The 25,814-nt window shown below is 35.2% G+C and overlaps 1 protein-coding gene across 1 annotated transcript; it reads right to left on the reverse strand.

Moving 5' to 3' along the window:
- Positions 1 to 1,905: 1,905 nt before the first annotated feature.
- Positions 1,906 to 17,962, reverse strand: LOC121409904 (cholinesterase 1-like). The gene is made up of 10 exons (XM_041601686.1): positions 17,332 to 17,962; positions 16,385 to 16,547; positions 14,732 to 14,809; positions 14,272 to 14,390; positions 13,565 to 13,726; positions 5,728 to 5,933; positions 3,948 to 4,195; positions 3,383 to 3,545; positions 2,870 to 3,039; positions 1,906 to 2,355 (listed from the first exon to the last, which is right to left on the reverse strand). The coding sequence occupies exons 1-10, from the start codon at positions 17,719 to 17,721 to the stop codon at positions 2,225 to 2,227; spliced, it is 1,830 nt and encodes a 609-aa protein (XP_041457620.1). The 5' UTR covers positions 17,722 to 17,962; the 3' UTR covers positions 1,906 to 2,224.
- Positions 17,963 to 25,814: the final 7,852 nt, after the last annotated feature.

The raw sequence follows: 25,814 nt of genomic DNA on the forward strand, positions 1-25,814 counted from the left end.
GTACCTATCAAAAGAAATTCACATTTTCCGACATTTAGTTTCAGTTTGTTGCAGTTCAAATACTCATATAAACTTTGAAGATCTTTGTTCAATGTTGATATGATATCCATTATATTATCGTTACTAAAATACATACAGGTGTCATCAGCATACATTAACACCTTACTTTCCTTAATTGAATTCGGTAGGTCATTCACATATATCGAAAAGAGCATAGGCCCCAATATGGACCCCTGTGGAATTCCACAGGTGAGTTCTTTTGTATCTGAAATAATACCATTCATTGTAACAAACTGTTTCCTTCCTGTAAGGTAATCTTTAAACCATTTTATAACTCTGGAGGACATACCTATGAAACTTAATTTCTTTAGTAGAATTCCATAATCTATGCAATCAAATGCTTTTTGTAAATCAAGCATGACAATTCCAGTGATGCAACCGTTATCTATATTATGCAGTATATCTTCAGTAAGGTTTAGTAAAGTAGTAGTCGTGGAATATTTTGGTCGGAAACCTGATTGATTATTGCACAGTAAATTGTTAGTATTCAAAAACTCATACATTTGTTTAAAGACAATCTTTTCGATCACTTTTGCAAGAATGGGCATCACTGATATCGGTCTGTAATTATTTTTTTCTTGTTTATCTCCCTTTTTCTTAAAAATTGGGGTTACACGAGAAATTTTCCATTGATGGGGTACAATGCCTTGAATCAATGACATGTTAATGATTTGACTCAGAGGTTTTGCAATGAATGGTGCTATCGTTCGGATAAACACAGCCGGTATCTCATCTGGACCTGTTGCTTTTTTATCAGAGATGCATTTTAACTCCTTTAAAACAGTGCTTTCAGAGACCTGAGTAAAATTAAATTCGTCGTCATATGTATTAGGCCAATATTTTTCATATGTCATATCCTGAGTTTGTTCGTTTATTTCAGCCTGTATCTTTTTACCGACTGAAATGAAATAATCATTAAATTCATTTGTGACTTGCTTATGGTCATGAACTACGTCGTCATTTAAACGAATTCGTGGAATACTATTACATGTCTTCTTCTTGTCTGGTAGAAATTGCTGCATTGATGACCAAATAGCATTTTTGTCAGATTTGTTTGCTATGCAATTATCTATAAATGAGCGCTTTGCTCTTCTGATAGCACTAGTGACTTTATTTCTTAACTGTTTGTAATTTCGCCAGTCAGTTTCATTTTTAGATCTCTTGGCTGTTTCTTTGGCATTATTTTTCTCATTAATCAGATCTAAAATATGTTGAGTAATCCAATTTGATGTCTTATTTTTCTTTCGCATTCGTTTAATAGGTGCTATGGAATCCAATATTGTATTCAATTTGTTCTCAAATAATCCATATACTACTTCAGGACAATCAAATTCTCCCAATGATTCAAAATCTACACTTCGCATAATCTCAAGAACCGTATCAGGGTTTAATTTTCTTACATTCCTCATGACTCTATATTTATGCATCTGTTTCACATTACGAAGTTTCCCTTTCACACAGTATACCATATAATGATCACTCAGTGTGACGTTCAATACTCCACTTGCCTGTATTTGATGAGGGCTATTAGTTACAATAAGATCAATCAGTGAGCTTGAATTACTCGTTACACGAGTTGGTTCTACTATTACTTGTTTACATCTAAAATTATGAAAAATTTCTAAAAGTTGTTTTGATTGCCATTGGCAGTTTGTTTTATTCATATCACAATTCATATCACCTAAGATTATAAAGTCTCTGCCAGTCCCATCGATCATTTCAAGGTTGTCTTCAAATTTTGAAAATAAGTCAGATTTAGACGATGGTGGTCTATACCAGGTGACAATATTATATGGTTTTTGTTTGTCTTCAAACAAAAACCATATAATATGACAAAGTGTTGATTGAATCACGAAAGTCGAAGTTAAGTACTGATCATAATGAGAACTATCACAAATAATTTTGAATTATGAACAGAAGTGTCATCACTGCCTGTCTTCTCTCTGAAAATCAGAATTATATTTCAATGTACATAATTACTACAATAATAATTATTTAAACATAACGACGATTGCCTCAGTGCTGACCTAAATAGATGCTGATTATCTAAATGTTTACAAAAAATAACATGAAAATGTATTACAAATGAAAGCAATAACCGAATCTGAATTTCATTTACTAGTATTTTATTGTTGGTTTCATCAAATAGTTTATGGACGATATTTTATGGCACTTCTGTGTTGCAAGAATTACTTTGTTTATAATTTTCAAACTCAATCGTCCAGGATGGTAGATCAGTAGTCTTCCATCTTTCAAACTGGTCCTGCCAATCTTCGTAGATATCATCAACAGGATCTGGGTTTGAAGATAAATAAATAGAAAATGTTTGAAAAATATGAAAAAAAGTTACTTTTCAAATTGAAAAGCTTGATTCCGAAGAAAAATAACGCCAAAATTATGGAGGGGGGATAATAATCGGCTATTATATTTACCTTTTGGGTAATGGGACCAGTATATGATATAGGTTTCATTGATTTTTATAACCACCTCTTTTCCTCTATTCCACAGCGACTTATATTACGATTTGTACTACCTCTACTACTTCCATTACTACTACTACGACGACGACGACTACTACTACTGAATACTAATTTATTAAAACAAGCAAGCAAGAAAAAAAAATAAATAAAGAATTAAAGAAAGAAAGAAGGAAGGAAAGAAAGAAGGGTAACATGGAAGTATATTAATGATTACAGTAACGATAACAATGATGATAACAATGGTGACATAAACGTTGATGATGGCTCCGATGACGACGCTAAGTGAACGTTATTATAGATTTACTTAAAAATGTAAATCAAGCACGCACCTGCTTGGATTCTGAGACCTGGAAGAAAGTTCCTCCATAGCGAACACTGCGATGCTCTCATTGCACGGTCATTTGCCATATCCAAAGATAACTTCTTGTATTCTTGACCAGGCATCGTATACCTTGGCCATTCTGGGTAGTCTCCAGTGTCTAATGGTCCATTAGGGTTCCTGAAATTGTTCAATACAAAAGACAGTGGCGATCATCTCCCGTTTCTTTTCCACTGTCCCTCCTCCTCTCATCCTCCTCCTTCTTCTTCTCCTTTTTCTTCTTCTTCTTCTCCTCCTCCTCTCCCTTCCCATTCTTCATACTACTGATATTGTTGTTATTTATTGTATTCATGTGAAAGATCATTCTTCCGATTGGTGCACTCTAACAATCATAATCTTACTCAATTTAACTCGTATACAGGAAAATGATGTTCGTACTTATTATAAACGAGAACAAATAAGTTTAATTCCTAAATATTTCAAAATAGATGAGTAAACCTAACACTGAAAGGGGCTCACGCACCCTGATATCACAAAGTTTGCCCAGTAACGAACAAATTGAACGGACAATGCCTTTTCTTCGTCTGATTGACCAACGATTTGGGCGATAGGTGCAGGATTCAAACCCCATGTGAAGACGTATTGAAGATCCTCTGCGTGTGCTGCCCCCAACCACTTTGGAATACCTGCAGAAAGAATGCAAGCGGAGACTTGATTATATAATGTATATTCACTGCTAGAGAAATCAGGGGGGCAGGGGCAGTAGTCAAATATTCCCCTCCCTATCCTTGGATTTTTGTATTTTAAACAGACAAGTGCTTCCTAACGTAGCATTGACGTTATCGCTTTTTTGTTTTGCTTTTCAAATGTTTTTTTTAACCTTTTTTTAAAATCCAGTGAATAAGGCAACTCCAGAAAGACAACCACCCTTTCCCACACATCATTGACTTATACTTACAGAAACTTACAATATCATAACATAATTACTTACAACCGTTCTTTTCAAACTGGCTACCAATCAACATGCATTTATATATATATTTATTATTATTCTAACAAAACCATGACTGTAAGAGATAGAAGGATACCTGCATATACCGACCATGATGGGTCGTGTGTCATCTCGTATCGATAAACATCAGCCCCGGATGATTCTAATGCTCGGGCCAAATACTCCGTTGGACAGGCAAAGTCAATATCGGTACTTAGTCGTATGAACCCATCGATTTGATTTCCGTTTGGATCATCGGCCACGGACCAATCAACGTACTCGTTCTCAATGGCAGCAAGTTCAATGTCGGTTGCGTCGTTGTACGTCTGAGATTGTATAAGGCTTCTGCAAGATCAAAACCAGCAAATTGCATGCTAAGTTTGCTATGGACCGTTTTCTTATAGTCAATGGAATCAATCGTTGAAAACTGTTCTACAATTATTGCTAAGCTTTGTGTTACATGCCCTAGATCTGTACAAAATTCTTACATGCGACACCATTCATGCCATTCCAAGTTGAGAGATTAAATTCCGTGTTTTCATGTACGTAAGACTGGTCACCATGCCATGCCCCCTGTGCCGGGGATTGTACTCTAGCAGTTGGACTCGGCTGGAGATATGAGAAACGCTAGGCTTACAGATTATGACATGAATAAGGTGTTTTTCAAACAAATGGAGTAAGACATAGGTATACATCATTAGAGTCCATCGCATCTAACGTGGATTATTGATAGTTCACTGGAAAGTAATTCCATGGGTCATATTCACCTCGCCAGCTAATCCATTTCGCCCAATCTAGACAAAAGAAATCTCTTTTTACGCGCGGTCGCGCCTGGTATCGACTCGTCAACGGTGGACCCTCCGGGCGGCTACCTCGAGCTCAAGGAGGAGCCAAATGTGGCTCTGGAACTCATCCTAAATCGGATATATCGCTGCTACCATAGTGTTTGTGAACACGACGAACCGCAGATTGAAAGTTTTCGTTTTGGATGCGAAAGGTAAATAAATTCTCATGTCATACAACTTGCATTGTAGGACAGTCTTTCACCACGGGCCAAAAAGTCTCTCCCAAAATCAACAACCACCGTATAAAAGGTCCGTCCGCGTCTTCCAGCGAAAAGCCCGGTATAGCAGGCGAGGGAAGAGTTAGCACTCCTTTTACTGTAGAAGATTTTCCTCGTTCACAATCACCTCTGAAAAAAGGTCTACATGGTCTATGTCTATCATGTCTTGGACACATTAAGAAATACGTGTATATAATTTCAGTTTGTTAACTTGCACATGCCTTGTGTAGGGCAAGCCTCCCCCCCCATCCGTGTAAAAAATATGAATTTTTACATGAATGTGTTCTTGCAAAGATTAATTATGTTAATAATGCATTCATATGACAGAAAATTATATCAAATTAATTATTGATGAAAGTTAACTTTGTCATTCGTTCTTTTTTTTAATATCCGTGCATGAATAAATCCTAAGACCTTTTTCAGACAACTGAAGCAATTAACACTTGACATCAAAATTTAGATAATCATATGATAATTGATAAAACAAGCTCCTCTACATATGAGAGAGAGGGAAACATCCAAACTTCATCAAACTTTGAATTCAATCATAAATTGGCTGCATTTAATGATGGAAATAACCACTGTATCATGTAATAGCAGAAAATTATCATCTTAATGGAGTGCGAAATATCGTGTTCAACTAACCGCCAGTAATATTCTTAATGAGCAAGTCACGTTGGGGTTTAAGAGCTTGTGTCAGGGCCAAATATAGCTTGTAACAGATGACTACCAGTAAAAATGTACACACTGATGTGTAACAAAAGAAATTACATCCAACTAACTACTAGTACCTGTCAAGTGAGACTTGTCCTACCTAAAGAATGAGATGTTCATGAGAGGGGGCGTTTCTGAACGAGCTGTGCCAGGAAACAGACTCAAGGCGCCACCTGCACCCTCATCCTCGTTTGTACCCATCAGGGTTGGTTGTACTTTAAACTGACGACGGTTGATCAACTCCAAGGGAGTGTCCGATAGAAAGTAACCATCGACTACAGGCGAAGAAAGCGCTGATGAGATGGTCTGAAATAGAGTAAGTTGAAGTACGAAAAGTTGAAAAAGTTTATTTTTGTAAATCATTTATTTATATCAGAGTTCTTACGGTGAAGTGTTTTGAAATGTTCCCATGAATTGACAGTCATCTTATACTTCCAGCCTATGTATGGAATCAGAAACCCATCAATATCATGACCTCATGACGGGACTGTCGAAATCACATTGATTCGATACACGATGTAAATATTCAACATCGTGCTGCAAACAGAAGTACATCACGACGTTAATAATGAGGGATGCCCTCTTTCATACACTGTAGTGTTTTATTTCAATTTAAAACAGACGTATAACCATGATAACGTCGGGCTTTGCAGAAATAAAAACACGATGTCATCTTAATGAATTCGAATTAACACGACGTTTATCATGCAAATAAAGAAATTAGTTGTGTAAATGTATACTTCCACTCATACTCCTACATGCATCTACATTTACCTTTACCTCTAATTTAGTATGTCTGTCCATACTTTTCCGCTTCTACATTCACGTCTACTCCTGATGATTCTACGTCTATTCATTCCTTATTATTTCTGGGTGTAATGCATCTGTTTCTCTGCCTACTTTTCTGCTTCTAATTGAATGTCTAGCCTTGATTCTTCTTCTTCTACGTCCACTCCTTCCTTTAAGATTTCTTGGTATAATACAATGTACTTTTCTACTTCTACGTCTACTTTTACGTCTACACTTGATCTCCTTTTGCTCCTTCCTTAGCGATTTTTGGGTGTAATGCATCTGTGTCTATCTCTACTTTTCTGCTTCTCCTTTGCGTTTACTCTTGATTTTTCTTCTTCTATGTCCACTCCTTCCTTTACGATTTATTGGTATAATACATTTACTTTTCTACTTCTACGTCTACTTTTACGTCTATTCTTGATTCTTCTTCTTCTCCTTTTACTCCTTCCTTAACGACTTCTGGGTGCATATTTCATTTCATTTCATTTCGTTTATTTCCACAATAAAAGCAAAGATAATTATTTTACAACAGAAATGTGAGTATAGAATAAATTAACAATTAGAAATATTGAAATAGTTCACAAAGGTCCAGTACACAGATATAATGTATAATTGAATTTTAGAAAGTTCAGTTTTAACTTAAATGCTAGCTGTATATTGTGGGGGAAACCTTGGAAAGCGGAGCTTGTAATTCAGGTTCCCCAAAATAATATTACAGTATCATTAATTAATGAAAATGGTATAAAAAGATACAAACTAGACGGGACGATACAAGACTACACTAAACGGGACAAGTACATCAGAACAACTCAAGCACAAACATGGGACAATGAACAGCCTCCTGCAGGAAAATCATAGTGTAACATTATAGTTATTTATCAGTGTAGTCTTAAGCTTATGTTTGAACGAAAATAAGCTTGGTGTCAGTTTTAAAGATTCATCTAGAGAATTCCAAAAATGGGGACCAGTATAAACAATAGTCTTCTGTTTGTAAAAAGTTCTGAGCTTCGGAAGATGGAAAGATGACGATAATCTGGTGGGGTAGCTGTGCAAAATCTCGTTTCTTAAAAACAGTAAACTTAAGGAAGTTGGCAGCTCTCCTTGGTTTAACTGAAACATAAAGCAGCCCAGGCGAAGAGAGTACAAATCCTGTATTTTTAAAACTTTATTGGAGAAGAACAATTGATCTGAGTGAGCTAATCTGTGTTTATGACAAATGATTCTCATTATTCTTTTCTGTGTAAGTAGTAGTCTATCCAACTGATTTCTAGAGGAACTGCCCCAAGCTAATATCCCATAATTTAAGTAAGAAAGAATAAGGGTATTATACAAATTTGATAAAACGTTTGGAGGCAAAAAAGTTTTTAGTTTGTTTATGACGCCAACATTTCTAGATAAAAGTTTTGATAAATACGTAATGTGCGGCTTCCATGAAAATTTGTTATCTATATATAGACCAAGAAATTTCGTTGAATCGACAATATCGATTAAAATATTATTAAGAAAGACGTTCCTGGGTAGAGCTGTGATTGAATTACTAAAAAGCATGCACTGGGTCTTTGCAACATTTAAAGAAAGTTTGTTACAACAGATCCATTCATGAATACATCTGAGTTCAGTATTTACTATGTTTACAAGAGTATCAGGATTTTTATGTGAAAAGAAAACACTGGTGTCATCTGCATATAATATGAAAGACAAGGCCTTTGATGAATCCTGAAAATCGTTGATATATAGAATGAATAATAATTGTGTTACCCAAAAGCGAACCCTGGGGTACTCCGCAAATCATGTCATTATAATCGGAATTAGAATTGTTTATGGAGACAAACTGTTTTCTTCCAGTAAGATAACTTCTGTACCACTCCAAGGCCTTCCCCCTAATTCCATAATGTGATAGTTTAGACAATAAGATTTCATGGTCAATGGTGTCAAAGGCCTTGGAGAGGTCCAGAAAGATACCAAGAGTGTGAAGGTGGTCGTCAACAGCAGTCGCTATATGATTAATGAAATATAAGATTGCATGTGTTGTTGAATGCTTTTGCCTAAAGCCAAATTGTGATTCTGATAAAAGACCAAAACTCCTCACAAATTTTATTGTACGATTGTATATAATTTTTTCTAAGACTTTGGAAATAGAAGATAAGAGAGATATAGGTCTATAATTACTTATATCGGACGGATCTCCCTTTTTGTAGATAGGAACTACCTTCGCAATTTTCATTCGGTCGGGAACTATACCATTAACAAGAGATAAATTCATGACGTGTTCTAAAGGAATAACAATTTCGTTAATGATATCTTTTAACAAGTCATTACTTATTTCATCATAGCCTGGACTTTTTTTACTTTTAAGTTCTTTTACTATCTTTATGATTTCATTAGCATCGGTTGGAATAAAAAATAGTGAATGTGGGTTTTGGTTCTTTAGAAAGCATTCAAAGGTTTTATCTGTGTGTGGTATTTCGTTGGCAAGATTTGGACCAATGCCTGAGACACAATTATTAAAGTTCATAGCTATATCAAAATTATCATTAATAACTGAATTGTTGATCTTCACATGTTTTATAGTATTGCGATCTTTTTTCTTATTTAAGACATCATTGATTACTTTCCATGTATCTTTTATATTATTTGAACTCGCTGCAAATTTAGAACAATAAAATTTCTTTTTTTCAGATCTCAAAAGAGTTGTCAAGGTGTTTTTATATTTGACGTATTTTTCACGAGCAGCATCTGACGGGTTTGCACGATACTTGTAGTAAAGGTTATTTTTTCTATTGATAGATCTTAAAAGTGATTTACTAACCCAGGGGTTTCGTGGTGTCCGTTTGTTGTTTGGTTTATATTTTACAAGAGGGATACATTCATTAAAAGAATCGAGAAGGATAGTCATGAAATTATCATATGATTCGTTAACATCGTTTGTAACTAATACTTCGTTCCATTTGAGTGAACTTAGCTTATCCTTGAGTTTGGCAATCTTTTCAGGGGTAATTTTCCTAACCATTTTTACATGAGAAGAGTACGAGTTGTTATCAAAGAGAGATGGTATCCTAGCGAAAATAAGAAAATGGTCAGAGATGTCAGACAGAATGACACCAGAATCAATTTCTCTCTCAACGTTTGAAAAAATATTGTCAATTAAAGTTCCTGAATGAGAAGAAAATCTAGTGGGTCTGGTAATCAACGGAATAAATGAAAATGATAATAAAGTGTTTAGAAAATCTTGAGAGAAATTATCCTCTCTGCATTTTAAGAGGTCAACATTAAAATCGCCCATCAAAAAGCAATGTTTATTTTGAAGCAAAGGATTAGAAAGCAGTTGTTGTAATTCATTTAGAAACGTATTATGATCGGAAGAAGGTGGACGATAAACTGTACCTATAACTACGTTTTTTCTTTTGGATAATGTTATTTCGATAAAAACCGTCTCCATCGTTTCATTCATAAGATTTAAGTCATGAAGTACAATGTAATGCAGGTGTATTGGAACGTACAGTGCTACTCCACCACCTCGCCTATTTACTCTAATATTAAATATAAGGTTATGCTGAGACAAGGAATGTATAGTGTGAGGAGCATCCGTAAACCAGGTTTCGGTCAGGCCAATAACAAAAGAATCTACTTTAGTATTATCTAATAATAAGCTCAGTTGTTCGAAATTTTTATTTGCACTGCGGATGTTAAGATGCAAAAGGTTCAAGTCATTCTTTCCAGCTGACTTTAAATTGTTGACAAATTGGTTCTGGGTGTAGTATTGAGATTTAACAAAGGATTTGTCATTGACATCAAAAGTATATTCAAATTCTTCTACGTTGTTGTTCATAGTGTCAGAAATATTTTGTTCATATTGTTCGTCAGAAATCGAAAAACTGCCAGCATTTTGCTGTAATTGAAAAAGAAGGTTCAAATCAAAGTCACTGACATCACTAAATGGAAAACTACTCATGCCAAGTAAAACAAGACTGAAAAATGAATATTTCCAGGTGAAGCAAGACTACATAATCAATTGAGGTTAAACAAATAAGGAGCACCAAAGAAACTTCAGGCAACAGCTGCAGAAGGCCACATAGAACGAATAAACAGAACATGAATTTGAACGGAAAATTTAAGCACATATAACTACAACGATAAGCATACGTGTAGATTTTCCTCTGTAGATGGCAGCTAAATCAGCTGTGGCTTTCAGCCTATGCACTATACATGTATACAAAGATCAATATCATTTGCAATTAAATCTTGTAATAATCTTGACTGAATGAACTTAACAATTATGTTATACAGTACCATCACAGTGAGCATGATGAGAGAAAAAAAAAAAAATAGTGAGCACATTGTAGGTAAGCATTCCAATAAAAAATTCATACTTTTCATGGTGGAAAGGAAAAGAAGAAAGAAGTAAATTGAAAGAGAGAGAGAAAGAGAGAGAAAACCACGCATACGATCTGTTAAATAATTATATACAGCATTAAAGCTATAATCTTTCGGTGTTGATGGAAATTCAAACGAGTGATGTTAGCGGTATCATTCCCACCATGATACTAAAAATTTTTTTCTTTTCTTACTCTTCTTCCTTTTCAAAGACAGCAACTAAAAAAAAAAGCTCATTCCCAATACGGAAACACTCATTCTATATACTTAACATTAGCGTTTGACTAACCAAAACAGATCTGGCTGTGTGCATCAAAGTTCACATGTTTACGAATTTACTTTTTCACTCCCCGAGCAACCAACCAAGAAGCCACCGAGTCGGCCAAGGGACGAATCCGTCACAATTTAGTATACTGTTCTACTCAATTCTTCATGCTTTAGTTTCCAAGTCGGCAAACTCAACCCCAATCCAGCCCGACAAATCCCAGCCAATTGCTCGAAGAGTGTGACATTGAAAACTAGGCCTATATGAAAAAATGAACATGTTATAAAGAAAAAAGAAAAGGCAAACAAACAGCCTTGTAAGGCTATTCTGTAAAGAGCTTTGAAGGATGAGAATAATTGACTCACTGATCGCAGAGAATATGATGTTATTCAACTGATTCAGCGATTCATATAAGACAGGTTCAATGACAAGAGAAATTGAGTTGCATTGGTGATTTGTAAAATTATTCATTAAAATGTGATACTCTGTTGATTTCAGTTTCAGCAGAATACTTGCATGTTACTGTGTTATAATGTTCAATACAGAAGCTAGTTCGTGGAGAGGTATGAATTAAATTTTTTGAAAAGTGTCTTCAGGGGAGCGTCCCACGAAGGGCTCCGCCAGCGATTCTTCACCGACAAATGTCACAAGCTACCGAAAATCCTCTCATGTAATTGGCTGACAGCATATTAGTCGGTGAAAACCGCCGACAAAACCCCTCAAGAAACGCTCCCCTGATCAGTCTTTGAAATCGAGTACAAATACAGGCTAATGACTTGTTAAGAATGTGAACTTTCAAAGGTAAGTGATAACACAAAGACATGAAGATAACAAGTCTATATCAAGTAACTGGTTGCATGCAAGCAGTATGTTTGACACATTTTCTTCTATCATGCGTAAGAAATTCCAAGAGCATAATAAGACAGGCACGTTGAATAACGGCTTGAATTAAGTATAAAGCCATGCCTTGAAGCACTGAATACAGATTCATGAAAGTTATCCTTTTTTTATGTAAATAGTAGTAGAATGTACAATGTATAGAGCAGGGTTAAAAAGAAACAGTCAATGTTTTTATGGGCAGCTACTATATACCCAGATCCAGAATTTTTATGCATAACCATAACATGAAGATAACAAGTCTATATCAAGTAACTGGTTGCATGCAAGCAGTATGTTTGACACATTTTCTTCTATCATGCGTAAGAAATATACATCTATGTCTATCCCTACTTTTCTACGTCTACTACTGATTCTTCTGCTTCTATGTCTACTCCTTCCTTTTCTCCATCTAATACTGGGGGTGCATATCCAGCCCTTATGAGAAGCATAATCAAAATTTGTAATGCAAATATTTCGTTCTAGCACAAGTGTGCCCCCCCCTTGAAAGCGAAGACCTTTTTTGAGGGGGGGGGGGTCTTGGCTTGGCAAATTTTACTATGGAAAGTATCCCTCCACCTTTTCGAAGAGCTCACTTGCAAAAGTGGTTGGGTCCATTTTTCATCAAATTTGATTTTTCGTCTCAATGTATATGCTCTGTACAAGATGCTACACTCTAAAAATTGATTGGTCAAAATGACCAATGTGTTGGTTAATATTTGTCCGACCGATAAAATTGGTCAAAAGCAACCAAATTATTGGTTCAAATCGACCAAAATTTTGGTTGATATTGACCAATTTTATCGGTCGGACACATATTAACCAACAGATTGGTCATTTTGACCAATTCTTTTTAAAAGTGTACCAAAGAAAAGATTAAATAGCAATTTAAAAGTGAACTAAAATGGCAAAGATTTTTTCTTTCAAAAGGGGTTAGGTCCATCTCAGTTTGGTTGCGAAAGGAGTTAGGTCCACACAGACTCTGTTTTTGGAAAAGAATATTCTAAAAAAAAATATGAAGACAGGTAGATTTGTTTTATACCCAATTTTATGTTCTCATGGTAGGGTATCGTGAAAATTTAGTTTCGCATAAGAATATTGCAATAGGGGAGAATTAAAAAAAAATGATTTTCTTGGAGTGGACCTAACTCCTTTTGCAACCAAACTCTTCTGAAGAGCTCATTTGTCAAAAGAAGTTAGGTCCATTTTTCGTAAATTTTATTGTTTTCTGTCTCAAAACCTCGAACTTCTTAGTCGCTCTGATGATACCAAAAAAATTTGATATTCAAATGAAAACATGAATAAAAGGGGCAAAGAAAACTCATTTTTTTATCAAAAGAGATTGGATTCATTTCTGTTTGCTTACAAAAGCGGTTAGGCCCACAATGATTATTTTTTTTAAATATATAGAAAAATAAATCAAGACAGGTAGATTTCTTTTATACCCAATTTTATGTTCACATGATAAGGTAGTACATCGTAACAATTCAGTTATTCATAAGAATATTGCATTAAGTGAGAATAAAAAACATGTTTTTTCTCGGAATGGTCCAAAGTGGACCTAACCCCTTTTGCAATCAAACTCTTCACTTCTACTTGAATAATTCTTTTCTTCATCATTGTTGCTTACAACCATAGCTTGGGTAAGGTTTCGTTGAGGTACTTCTCTCAAGCAAGCAACCATTGTTGAACTGTCCTCAGTCGGACACCCTAGAGACATGGCGAGTTCTCGACCTGCTCTTGCTCCATGTTCATTTGTCGTCCAAGACCAAGGGCAAAGTGCGTTGCCACTCTGTTGAAATGATACGAATTTATAAAGAAATTTCCCAACATTATGATAGATCGGTGACATGGATTCTGACCCGATTGTTTGAAATCATTCATGTGACAATACAGGTAATCAAGTAAGTAAGCTAACATAAAGATTCTAATGCGCTGTACTGATGATACACAGCCCGGTCATGATTCTGAGATGAGGATGGTTTCCCAAATCGTGCTTGTAATCCTTACGAAATGTCCTTGATTATCATCTGTAAATTTATCCATCTATTGGTCAATATCAGATGAATATGTAAGACAGAAATTAAACATAATTAAAACACATTATATAAATTATTCAATTGCATGACATCTGGCAAGATTGATTGATAATGAAAACAAAACACTTTCAAAACAGCAGGAACAACAATGACATTTATGATAGTATTAACAATATCCTACCATAATGACAATTATGACACCATTATCATACTAATGGTATTAACAAAACAACAGTAATAACATTATAATCTAAATTACCGATACTACATGGGAAGTATCTAAATTCCTCTATTTTACCTGCATTATTGTCTGTTGGAAAAGGCCATCAGTAAGAGTTGATAAGGACAGTAGGTTGACGCTAGATCCACCAGCACTTTCTCCTCCTATCGTTACCCTCCTGGGGTCTCCACCGAAAGCTATATATTCGAAATTTACGATTAAGGGTGAGGAGCTATGGGATATACTGAACTGGGGGAACAAAGATTGTTTATTTATTTTGACGATGATAGACATCCAAAACAATTCAATTCATTTATTTAAAAAAAAAATGCAGCATAAATACAAACAATATAAAATACACACAATATAATATATATATATGCAGGAATAGCTCATACAGGAGGGGAAAAGGTTATAAAGAGCAAGAATAAAGCTACTAAACGGAGATTAGGAAGACTATGTAATACAGAAGTTAGACCGTGACAGTCATGCAATAAACCACTCATCTATTAATGAATGTAGAAATAATTTTATTTACCTTCTATGTTATCTTGAACCCACTGAAGAGCCATAACCTGATCCAACATCCCATAATTCCCTTTAGCCACATCATCACCTGCAGGTTTAAAAGTCGTCAATTTGACATTAAAGGAAACCAAAACCCAAGAGGAGAAGTAATCTTATTGGAAAGAGTAAAATAAGAGGAACAATTAAAAAAAAATGTCATCAAAATCAGTTACGAAATAAGCAAGTTATGGGAGTTTGAAAATTCTTGTTGTACTTTCTATGGGCATCCTCAAATTGGCAAACGTGCTTCAAAATGGCTGATTTTTCTCCATTTGTTTTGTACACAAATTTTCAGATTTTCCTCATTATTATCTTCCAAATTGCATCTTGTCTCCTATTGAGCACAAAATATGTCATGGAAGAATATAATCCACACCATTTATGTCAAGGTCAGGAGTGAATGTGAAATATGTAAAATAAAGTGGAAAATATGAAAATATGTGTACAAAACAAATGGAGAGTTGTCCACAAATTCAGCCATTTTGAAGCACGTTTGCCAATTGAGGATCCACATAGTCAGTACAACAAGACTTCAAATCGTCCATAACTTGCTAATTTCATAACGGATTTTGATGAAACTTTTTTTAAATTGTTCCTCTCATTTTACTCTTTCCAATAAGATTGCTTCTCTCCTTGGGTTTTGGTTTCCTTTGAGTAGGTCTACCTTTTTCTCACATGGAAGAGAAACATTTTATATAAGATAGGGTAGTTAATGAATCATTTTAATCTTTCATTAAAAAAAATTGGCCAACTTCTCAATTTCCCTGTGTTTACATTTGTTTCCAAATGGAACAGAAGCATTTTGCTCATGTAGCCGAATGACATTCATTTATGAAGTATTTAACTCGTCTTAAACAACCGACAAGAAGTTTTATTGTTAAAACTATGACTTGAAAACGTAATAAAATCGTAATCGCTAGCAACTTTTTAAGCGATCGGAATCACATAAAATAAATTCATCAACAAGAATTAAACATACTACAAATAGGCCAAATAATAGTCCTGTTACATCTTGTGTATCCTGTTCCTATAAACAGATAAAGCATTTTATCTGTCAAGTCAGCGTTTCAGTCGTTTCGCTAGTTGTCAAAACACCAACAATGAACTTTGAAACTGACCATCATATCAAATTTTTATCTATTAATCTACATTGTGCATGTATGCCTTACTTCTTAAAATGCAACTTGTTGATTGTAAACGAAACGATTCTTCGTGATTAAAAACAAAACCAATCCCGTGCCCCTCCCACACAGCAAGATAGCATATACAATGTACAAATTAATGTAGGCTTATGAACTCTAATATTTCATGTGGTTTCCCCCTTCGTTTTACAAACATATACGTATCCATATAAGCTACATGTATTTACAAAGCATCTTTCTTTATCTTATTTCTGCGTGTACTTCGTTCCATTCTTAATTATGACTGGCACCCTAGATTTTTTTCTCTCATTTTTTTCACCCCTTTTCTCTTATTTCACTCTAAAAGACATCATGTCCCAATTCAAAATAGGCAGGTGATAGCGGAGCTACCTTGCACCATGTATGTATATATAGAAAAACAATTATCTGAATCATACAACAATTTCATTAATTAATTTAATAATGTACAATTTTAACTTTACCTGATGTAAAATAGCCGAATGCTCCCAGTCTATAATTGACATTGACAACGATAATATTTGAGAGTGCGACCATAGGTAGAGGCTGATAAATAAGTTCAGATCCACCCCCGATCATGTAGCCACCTCCATGTATCCATACAAACACAGGAGCCAAGGATGTCGGCTGAAAGAAAAGGGTGAAAGTTTATATAATATTAACATTGTGAAAGAAATGAATGAAGAGAATATTTCATTTCTTTAGCTTTACCTGATGTATATACAATATTTATATCAAAAAAATGTTACGGATTTTTTTTAGTAATAAGCAGATAAGAATATAATTATATACTGTTAAAGATTGCATACAAAAAGTCCAAACGTCAAATTCTTCAAATTTGAGTCTCTTTAACATATTGAAAACTGCGTAATGAGTAAAATAATTGGGGAAGCATTTGGGCCACGGGAAAATTGTCTGAATAGTCGCGAGCGATAAAAACGAGCGAATTTATCTTTTCAAAATAAAATTTTGTGAATGATTTCAACATAATATACCGAAAAATTACAATTTGCCCCTTTTCTTTTCGTTTCCTCTTTCTATCTATGTTTTCTTTGTGGTGGATTTTTTTTGGGGGGTGGCGACAACGACCACGACGATCGTTGACGATAACGCATAAATTGAAGTACACAGAGCACGAAAAAAAAATTGTTAAAAAACAAATAAACAAACAAAAAATAAAACAGATTTTGTCACAAACTGATACAGGCAAACGATGCCTGCCTTGTTGTTTGTAAGATGTTATAAATCGGTGGCATCTGTTACAGTGAGCTTTTGGAATGACTGACTTAATCTTCTTATTGGTCCCTTCCAGTACTCACAACGATGTTTTAAACGACGATTTTATTTTTAAACGACTCTCATTACTAGGGAGGACAATTTTCCTCCCAAACAAGTGTTTTGCAACACTTACCTTCGGGGATGGTGTGTAGATGCTCAAATAGAGGCAATCTTCATTAACTTCTCGACCTATCTCAATTCCAGGTAGATCAGTCAAAGGAGTTAGTTGAGGACACTCTGCCCTGCTATAAGTCGCATTATAGGTGCCCTGGATGTCGATTGGTACCGGATTGGCGAACCGGCGATCTCCGACAGGAGGGTGAGCGAACGGCACCCCAAGGAAAGCATCGATCGATTTACTCAAGTTTAAAAATTGTGATTCACTGTATGGTATGGTGATCCCTTCTAACTTACCCCCTCCATTAAGAGTGATTACTGGGTTACCAACAGCTTGACCAGAGACACACGAGAATAGAGTAATTGTAACATGTAGAAATGCTGAAAATTGTAAAATAGACCCCATTCTCAAATGCAAGGAACGTTGACAGTTAGAGATCAGGGCTAGTGTTACAAAGAGCTGTCAAATGATTGTCGGGTTGATTGTTTTTTTTATGATTGATTGCATAGGTTACTACACGCAATCAATTATATTGTAAAATATTAAGATCAATCTATAAGTCTTGTATTACACGACCTAGTTTTAAGATTTTGGGGGTGGAACTATTGGTTCGGTATCATAATCTTCGGTGTAAACCTACACTATCTGCAATAGAGATAAAAATCAAGCCGTTCGTTACTGTTAAGCATAACTTTACGAGCGACTGGGGAACTGTCCTTGGTTATAAAATCAGATCCTTTATCCGAACAGCTAATCTTGTAGCTTTAAAGGGGAATCCAACCCAAATAAAAACTTGTTTTTATAAGAAAAAGAAAAATCAGACAAGTTGATAGGTGAAAGTTTGAACAATATTGGACAAATAACAAGAAAGTTATGAATTTTTAAAAGTTGTAAATATTGGTAATCACTATACCTATGGAGACTTCAAATTGGCCGCTTATGTGATGTCATAGTGATGTAAGGCAAGGACTACTCTTCCATGTACTTCAATACATATTATGGCTAAAATGTCATTTTCCCCAAAAGTTTTATTTCAAATTGTATTTTTCTTTCATGAGGACATTAAAACAATATACTACCTGGGTTATATTTAGATTACTGCCCCAGGGGAATGGGTACTTAGGAGAAAACCACAAATCCCTGATAATAAAGTACATGGCCTATGGGAAAGTTGTCCTTGCCCCTTGTCATAATTTACTTACCCAGTTGCCAATTTGATATCTACATGGTATTAGTGATCTCAATTTTAAAGCAGCTATAACTTTCTTATTGCTTGTCCGATTTCTTTCAAACTTTCACCATTCTGTTTAATTCATTTTTCTCCTTCCCAACACAAGATTCTATGGCCAAGGCTGGATTCCCCTTTAAGATCTGCACGTATATTCTCTTGAAGAGCGTTTAATCATCTTTTCGCCTGGCAACGTTCCTGTTTTTGATTGGCTGAGATGCAAAGATTTTACCGTAGAAGCAAGAAGATTGTCGGATAAAACGCCACGGTGCGCCGGCCCTCTTATAACCATGTTGAGGATAAAGTCGTGCGAATTTTTGTTATCAATTTTCAATTTTTCTGTCTGTTCAAGATAGACAGGAGTCCATCTATCAATTTTCCTATCTTTTTATCACCAGGAAGGAGGTAAGGACGTCCTTTATGATTGCTGATCTCTGTACTTATGGACATTACTCATGAGTGTTGTTTTTGGCGAAACGAGAACATTACTTTCGTCCCTCAATAGAGAGTAATGCACTAATTTAGACATAGCGCCATCTACGTCGATCAACACAAGTACTTTATTTTCTCTACTCCCCGCGCCGGCCGGCCGATTCGAGTGAATTCTACACATTCTGTGAAACATAATCCAGTGCTCTCACCTTCATTCCCGCTTATTTACTCATTTTGATTTAGTTTTATTCGTCTCTAGCTCTCAATGCATAATATTCGCCAAATCTAAAAAAAAAAAAAAAATCACAAGCAAAGTATATATTATATACAGTACGGATAAAAAAAAAATTCCTCCGGAACTATAATAAGAAAAAATCAATTTGTTTATTGTATTTTGTTTTCTCAAAATTAGATGACGAGCATGAATTTTCGCTTCATACATTTTTTTTAGAATAAGATTTTCAGATATATTTTTCAAACTTGACAACAAAATTTAATTCAATTTGTCATTTCTTCGACTCGTCGATCATACCCAACGATTTAATGATGCAGAATTAAGATGATGATTCGATTGACCAGCAGATATCTTCTTTATATAACGTTTTGGCATTTCTTATTATCTGATGGATTTTCAGAGAAAAAAACAAAGAAGGAACAAAGACGACAGAAGGAATGAATGAATAAATAGAAAAAAAAGACAGAAAAGAAGATACGTTTTATTATAAGTGGCAAAAGTATTGAAATGAACGCTCACGTTTATGCAATTTTTCATTGTTATTAATTATGTAAGCCCATACCTTCTAGAAAAGAAGATTTTTATGATGGTAATTATGAAATTATAATTATATTACAAATATATTATTATAACCCTCTACCATTTTTGGTCATAAATACAAACTAAAATAGGTTTACCTAATACTGGATAAAATGGGAACATGCATGTTGGTTGGGTGAAAAAATCGAGTAAATTTTAAGCAATGTTGCAATGAAATAGCCCAATATGGGATACAAAAAGAAAATACCCTGCTAACATGCATGTTCCCTTTCTATCCAATATTGGTACATGAACCCATGTGTAACGTTGACAAATGTAAGTTTTTACATTGAAAATATAGACGAAATGTCTTATTAAACTCACCATCATGCACGCCTACACAACACAAACATGTTTATATCCATGCAGCAAAAAAAAACAAAAAAAAAGAATTTATTCTAATAGGCTATTAATATATATTTCAATCTCAAAGGACAAGTCCATCCCAACAAAAACTTGATTTGAATAAAAAGAGAAAAATTCAACAAGCATAACACTGAAAATTTCATCAAAGTCGGATGTAAAATAAGAAAGTTATGGTATTTTAAAGTTTCGCTATATTTCACTAAACGGTTCGGTCGGTATGCAAATGAGGAACTGATGACATCACTCACTCACTATTTCTTTTGTATTTAATTATATGAAATATGAAATATTTTTATTTTCTCGTCATTGTCATGTGAAATCAAGTTTCATTCCTCCCAGAACACGTGGAATTCCATTATTTTAACATTTTGTGCTTCAGGCAAGGAGGTCCTAATCGTCAAATTCGTAAAAATTGAAATATTGTATAATTCAAACAATAAAAAAAAAGAAATAGTGAGTGAGTGACACCATCAACTCTCTCATTTGGATGTAACTGGCTCGTTCATATAACTATTTTGTTGAAAATAAGCGAAACTTTGAAATATCACAACTATCTTATTTGACATCCGATTTTGATGAAATTTTCAGCATAGTGCTTGTCTGATTTTTCTCTATTGATTCAAATCAACATTATTCTGAGGTGGACTTGACCTTTAATATCATAACAGGCTATTAATTTCATTTCATCCCCCAAATGTGAATATTTATGGATGCAATGTCGCACAATTTTTGGCTAAACAATAATTGCTGCTTGTATTTTGTTTATCCTTCCATTTTATTTTCCTGGAAATGTTTTTTTTTTCGTGAACTTTCTTTCATTCTCTTTAACAATTCATTGCTTTGGTAACCCGTCATCATGAATATTCATTAGGTGGATTGATGATGTCATATCCCACCTTCCTTTTTGTTATGCTTTTACATGAAATCATAATTGTTTCACTTTTTCATACATCTGTGAGTAACGTGTCTCCTTGATAATGAAATAAGTTACAGCAATGATCTAATGCACTTAATCAGTCGTCAAACAATTTTTTAAGTACTTAGTTTTAAAAAAATGAATAAACTTAATTTCATACAATAAAATACCAAATAGCAAATGGGGAATATCATCAAGTTGCTCATTGAATAATCATGAAGACATGTCTAGAAATGTTTCACTGGAATAATGCAAATCTTTAAAATGCCATAACTTTATTATTCCTAGTCCGATTTTGATCAAATCTTCAGTGCTTTGTTTGTCTGATTTTTCTTTATCTGTTTAAATCATATTATCCTCAGCCCGGAGCATCCCTTTAGATAGCTTTCACAATCTAACTTTACAAAAGCATATCATTAGTATATTTAATTAAATTTCGGTAAAATCATATACTTGTTGGAACTATATTACATAGGCGCCCGCTTTATGAACAGCAGAACAAATCATATGGCTCAATTTTTTCCATTTTTTTTTACTTGTTACATTCTGTTTTCTACACACTATTGAAATTCGGGTTCAATTTTACACCCCTATAGGTGCACAGGCTTGTCCCTTTCCGAGTACCCCTAGCGGTGCACACGTACACCCAGAATAGGGGTGTACAGTGGGCACCCCTATCTGGGGGTGTCCATCTGCACCTTAGAGGGTGTACAGTACACGTCTACCCCTGAGGGTGCATAATGTACCCCCTTCTAATATAACTAAAAGATTGTCGAGACTTCCGATCCATTCACTTTCTGAATCGACTTTTTAGTTACCTTGGTTGGGACTCGAATTCGCCTCGTATTATCTGTAGTCAAGATTCTTCCCGCTCTGCCAGCGATCAAAGCGCTGAGACTGGACTTATGCATTGAAGTAGCTTTGGTGTAATCAAATGTGCTTTTGAAACAATTATCATCACAAAAATATTAAATATTTAACAAATCATTTCACTTTGGTAAAGTGTGGCGTTAGTGCATTATTATTTCGGGTAATCTTCTATCACAAATCAACTTTATCTATAGGGACCCACCATACGCGTTTATCAGCGAGACTAATGGGGTGAACACAAAAGAGTACATGGGTGTACAACAGACACGTACTCTCGCATGAGAGCTAACTTGGTGTACGCACGTATCGTACACCCCATTTGCACCGGGATTTCTTAGTGTGTACAGGAGCTTGGTAGGCCTATTAAAAATATTTAGAATTACTTTTAGAAATGTTTTTATTTAGTTATTATATATTACATATTTCAAATTCAGCTGCATGGACAATCCAATGAAAAGTAGGAGAGGGGTGGAAACCAACCATGAGTTCTTGATAAAAGTTTCTCTCGAGTCCGTGATAGTTTTAATTTGTAAGAGGTGGCTCGGTCCGAGGCCAAGGCTGTAACGAAATGTCAAGGCCAGCCGAGGTCCAGAGGCGTCAATCCTGGGGGGGGGGGGAGATCGCCCCACCCACGAAAATATGGGGGGTGGCAAGCACAGCGTTTTGCCCCCCCCCCAATAATTCCGTAAATTAGCAAATTTTATAGTACAATACAAAATTATGATTTTCCGCGCGCGGGAAATGATTCCACTCTCATTGGAACTTTTATCAAGGTACATTTTCGCAGGCTAATTTCAATGTATAGGGCCTAGGAATTCTTTTTTTGCCAATGAATAAACAAGAAAATGGCAAACGCTTTTTTTAGGCTGATCCAGGTGAGTTATATGCATACCTATAAGTTGACTTAAAAAAAACTACTTAAAATTCAGCTTTTCAAGACAGTTTTATCATAAATTTCGGGCTCGCGATTTTTGCTCGCATTGTTAAAAATATATGCTCCCATCCTATTCATAAATTAAAAAGGTCTTAATATTAACAAATTTCGCGCTCTCATAAGACTTATTAGATATATGAATAAGATAATAACATATCCATGAATATGATAATTACCTCAGGGATAAGAAAGTAGTCATTATTTTTTATGTTATGACAAAGTGTCCTTAAAATGTCCCGACCCTAGGTCAAAAATACTAATAAAAAAAAAACAGCTCGTACCGTTTATTCAATGCTAACCGCAACCACTTCAAACTTTACCCACACAGTGCTTGAAATAATCAGCTCGCGCTTCGCGCTTGTATAATCAATTTTCATAATAAAAGAAATGCTTGTTTATTGAGATACACAGCTTGTTCTTTATTTGTAACACGCTTAATCGTCCACTCTCGTGCTCCCATTAATAATGTAGGAAAATTACCTATCCTTTTCATGATTTACAAAACATGAATAAGTGTCCCATTTTTAGGTCTAAATCTCATTTGTTTGTTTGTTTTGTGTGATCGAGTGCCTTTGGAATGTCTATTTATGATTTTGCCCCCCCCCCATCTGAAAAAATGGATCGACGCCCCTGCCTAGGACTCCATCTCTTATGAAAGTGAATGAGTGTGCCGTTCATAATGTCTTGCTTCATCAAACATCCCCTGGGCGTGGGCGGGGCCCGCGTGGCAGGTTGTGTTTGTTCAGAATGTAATTAATACATATTGTATATAGATTGTCAATAAGGATTACGGAGGTGGAAGGGGAATCTCAACAAAGTTCCGGATGGAAAGAATGAGAAAGACCATAGGACTGTCATTGCAACCAATAACAAGGATACGGAGATAGGGGTCGGAATATATATAGACTGAAGGAGCGCTTTAATGGAATCTTAATTGGGAAAGATACAAATATAAATTGGGAAATTTGGAATGTATATGCCTGTCATTCATCTACAATTAGGGGATTGTACAATCTACATATGGGGATAGAAACTAAAAGGGAAAGATAAATAAAATATAGAGAGAAAAGAGAAGAAGTGCTTGAATGTTCATGTATGAATACTAGTATTTTAAGAAGAGAGAAGGGAGAGATGGATGGGAATTAGAGAGGGTAAGAGAGAGGGGAGAGATCTAACTAGGGAAAGATCTGTACGCATTTGCTTGGCAATGAAATTAACCGATCAGTAAACAATATCCCTGCATAAAACTTTTGTATAAATGTATTTAAAAAAAAGGGGGGGGGGTTCCACTAAAAAATGAAGGTAACTTTGATTCTGAGATATTTGACAAGCCAAAAAAGAAAGGGAGGAAGGGGGGGGGGGGAGTATAAGACGAAGGTTGTTTCGCAGAGAAATGTGACAAAAGACAAGAACAAAATTTTCACACCTACCAGAATTCCAGGGGATGCTGCCTATGAAGAATGACACATCCAGTAGCCCCCCCCTGAGAAAATCTTGGGGTGCTTCAGCATCCCCGCTTCCCAGGGTTATGTACTACTATACTACTAATACTACTACTTATACTACTACTCCTACTACACTACTACTACTACTACTACTACTACTACTACTACTACTACTACTACTACTACTACTACTACTACTACTACTACTACTACTACTACTACTACTACTACTACTACTACTACTACTACTACTTCTACTACTACTACTACTACTACTACTACTATTACTACTGCTACTGCTACTACTACTACTACTACTAATACTACTACTACTACTACTGCTACTACTACTACTACTACTACTACTACTACTACTACTACTACTACTACTACTACTACTACTACTACTACTACTACTACTACTACTACTACTACTACTACTACTACTACTACTACTACTTCTCTACTATACTATACTACTGTAAGCGGTTTTGAAAAAAAAGGGAAATGCTTAGTCTTAAAACTTGATTTATGGTCATATAGGCGTCAATCTAAACTTGAACTTGGGGGACACAACACCTCGTCGGCTTTCCAGCTACTTTAAAAGTTATACCTATTTATATTGTTATACCCCCCCCCCCCACCATCGCCCCCTCTCTGTCTCTCGAGCTATTCGCGCTATTTAGTTTCTTTTATGACCATTTCATTATTTTAATGCATACATGTACATTTATCAGCATTACAAGTATTAAAGTTTGTCAATGATTTTCATTACTTCGGCTTGTTATTTTTCTATTACTATCTTCTGTTTATTTTGTATATATAAATGTTTGTGATTTAATAATAATAATAATAATGGCGGCATATTTACCCAGGGTAGCCACTTCAGTTACGAAAACTGTTCTCCCAGCGGGCCCTGCTATTATTACCCCGGCTTTAGCACGGCTACCTTGATCGGGCGCTCCAGCATTCGAGGAATTTCTTCCTACCGGGTACCCATTCACCTCCCTGGGTCGAGTGCAGCACTAAATTTCTTGCTGAAGGAAATTCGCCATGGCTGGGATTCGAACCCACGACCCTCTGTTTCAAAGTCCGAAGACTAATCCATTGGGCCAAAACGCTCCACGTGATATGAATGTTATGTTATGCAGAGCGCCCATGTAAAACAGTATTTCAGTTACTAATGGGGATATACCCTTCTGAAATGAAATAAAATATATATAAAATAAACATTGATTTTTTTTTTCAAATCAAGAAAGCATAACAATTTACGTGTAAACACTTGTATTTGCTGAAATGTCTTTCTTTATTCACTCTTTTTAAAGTGTGATTGTTTGCATTCTGTTCATTAACAAGAGTATATATGTATAAGTAAAAATATGTATCTCATATGACCTAAACGCGAGCGCAAAGAGCGAGCTTAAAGTTTTATTACACTGACCTGACAATTGTTAAGGACTCTTTGTAGGAATTCCTCGAATGTCTCTCAAATC

Source organism: Lytechinus variegatus, chromosome 3, assembly GCF_018143015.1.
Source record: "Lytechinus variegatus isolate NC3 chromosome 3, Lvar_3.0, whole genome shotgun sequence".
NCBI lineage: Eukaryota > Metazoa > Echinodermata > Echinoidea > Temnopleuroida > Toxopneustidae > Lytechinus > Lytechinus variegatus.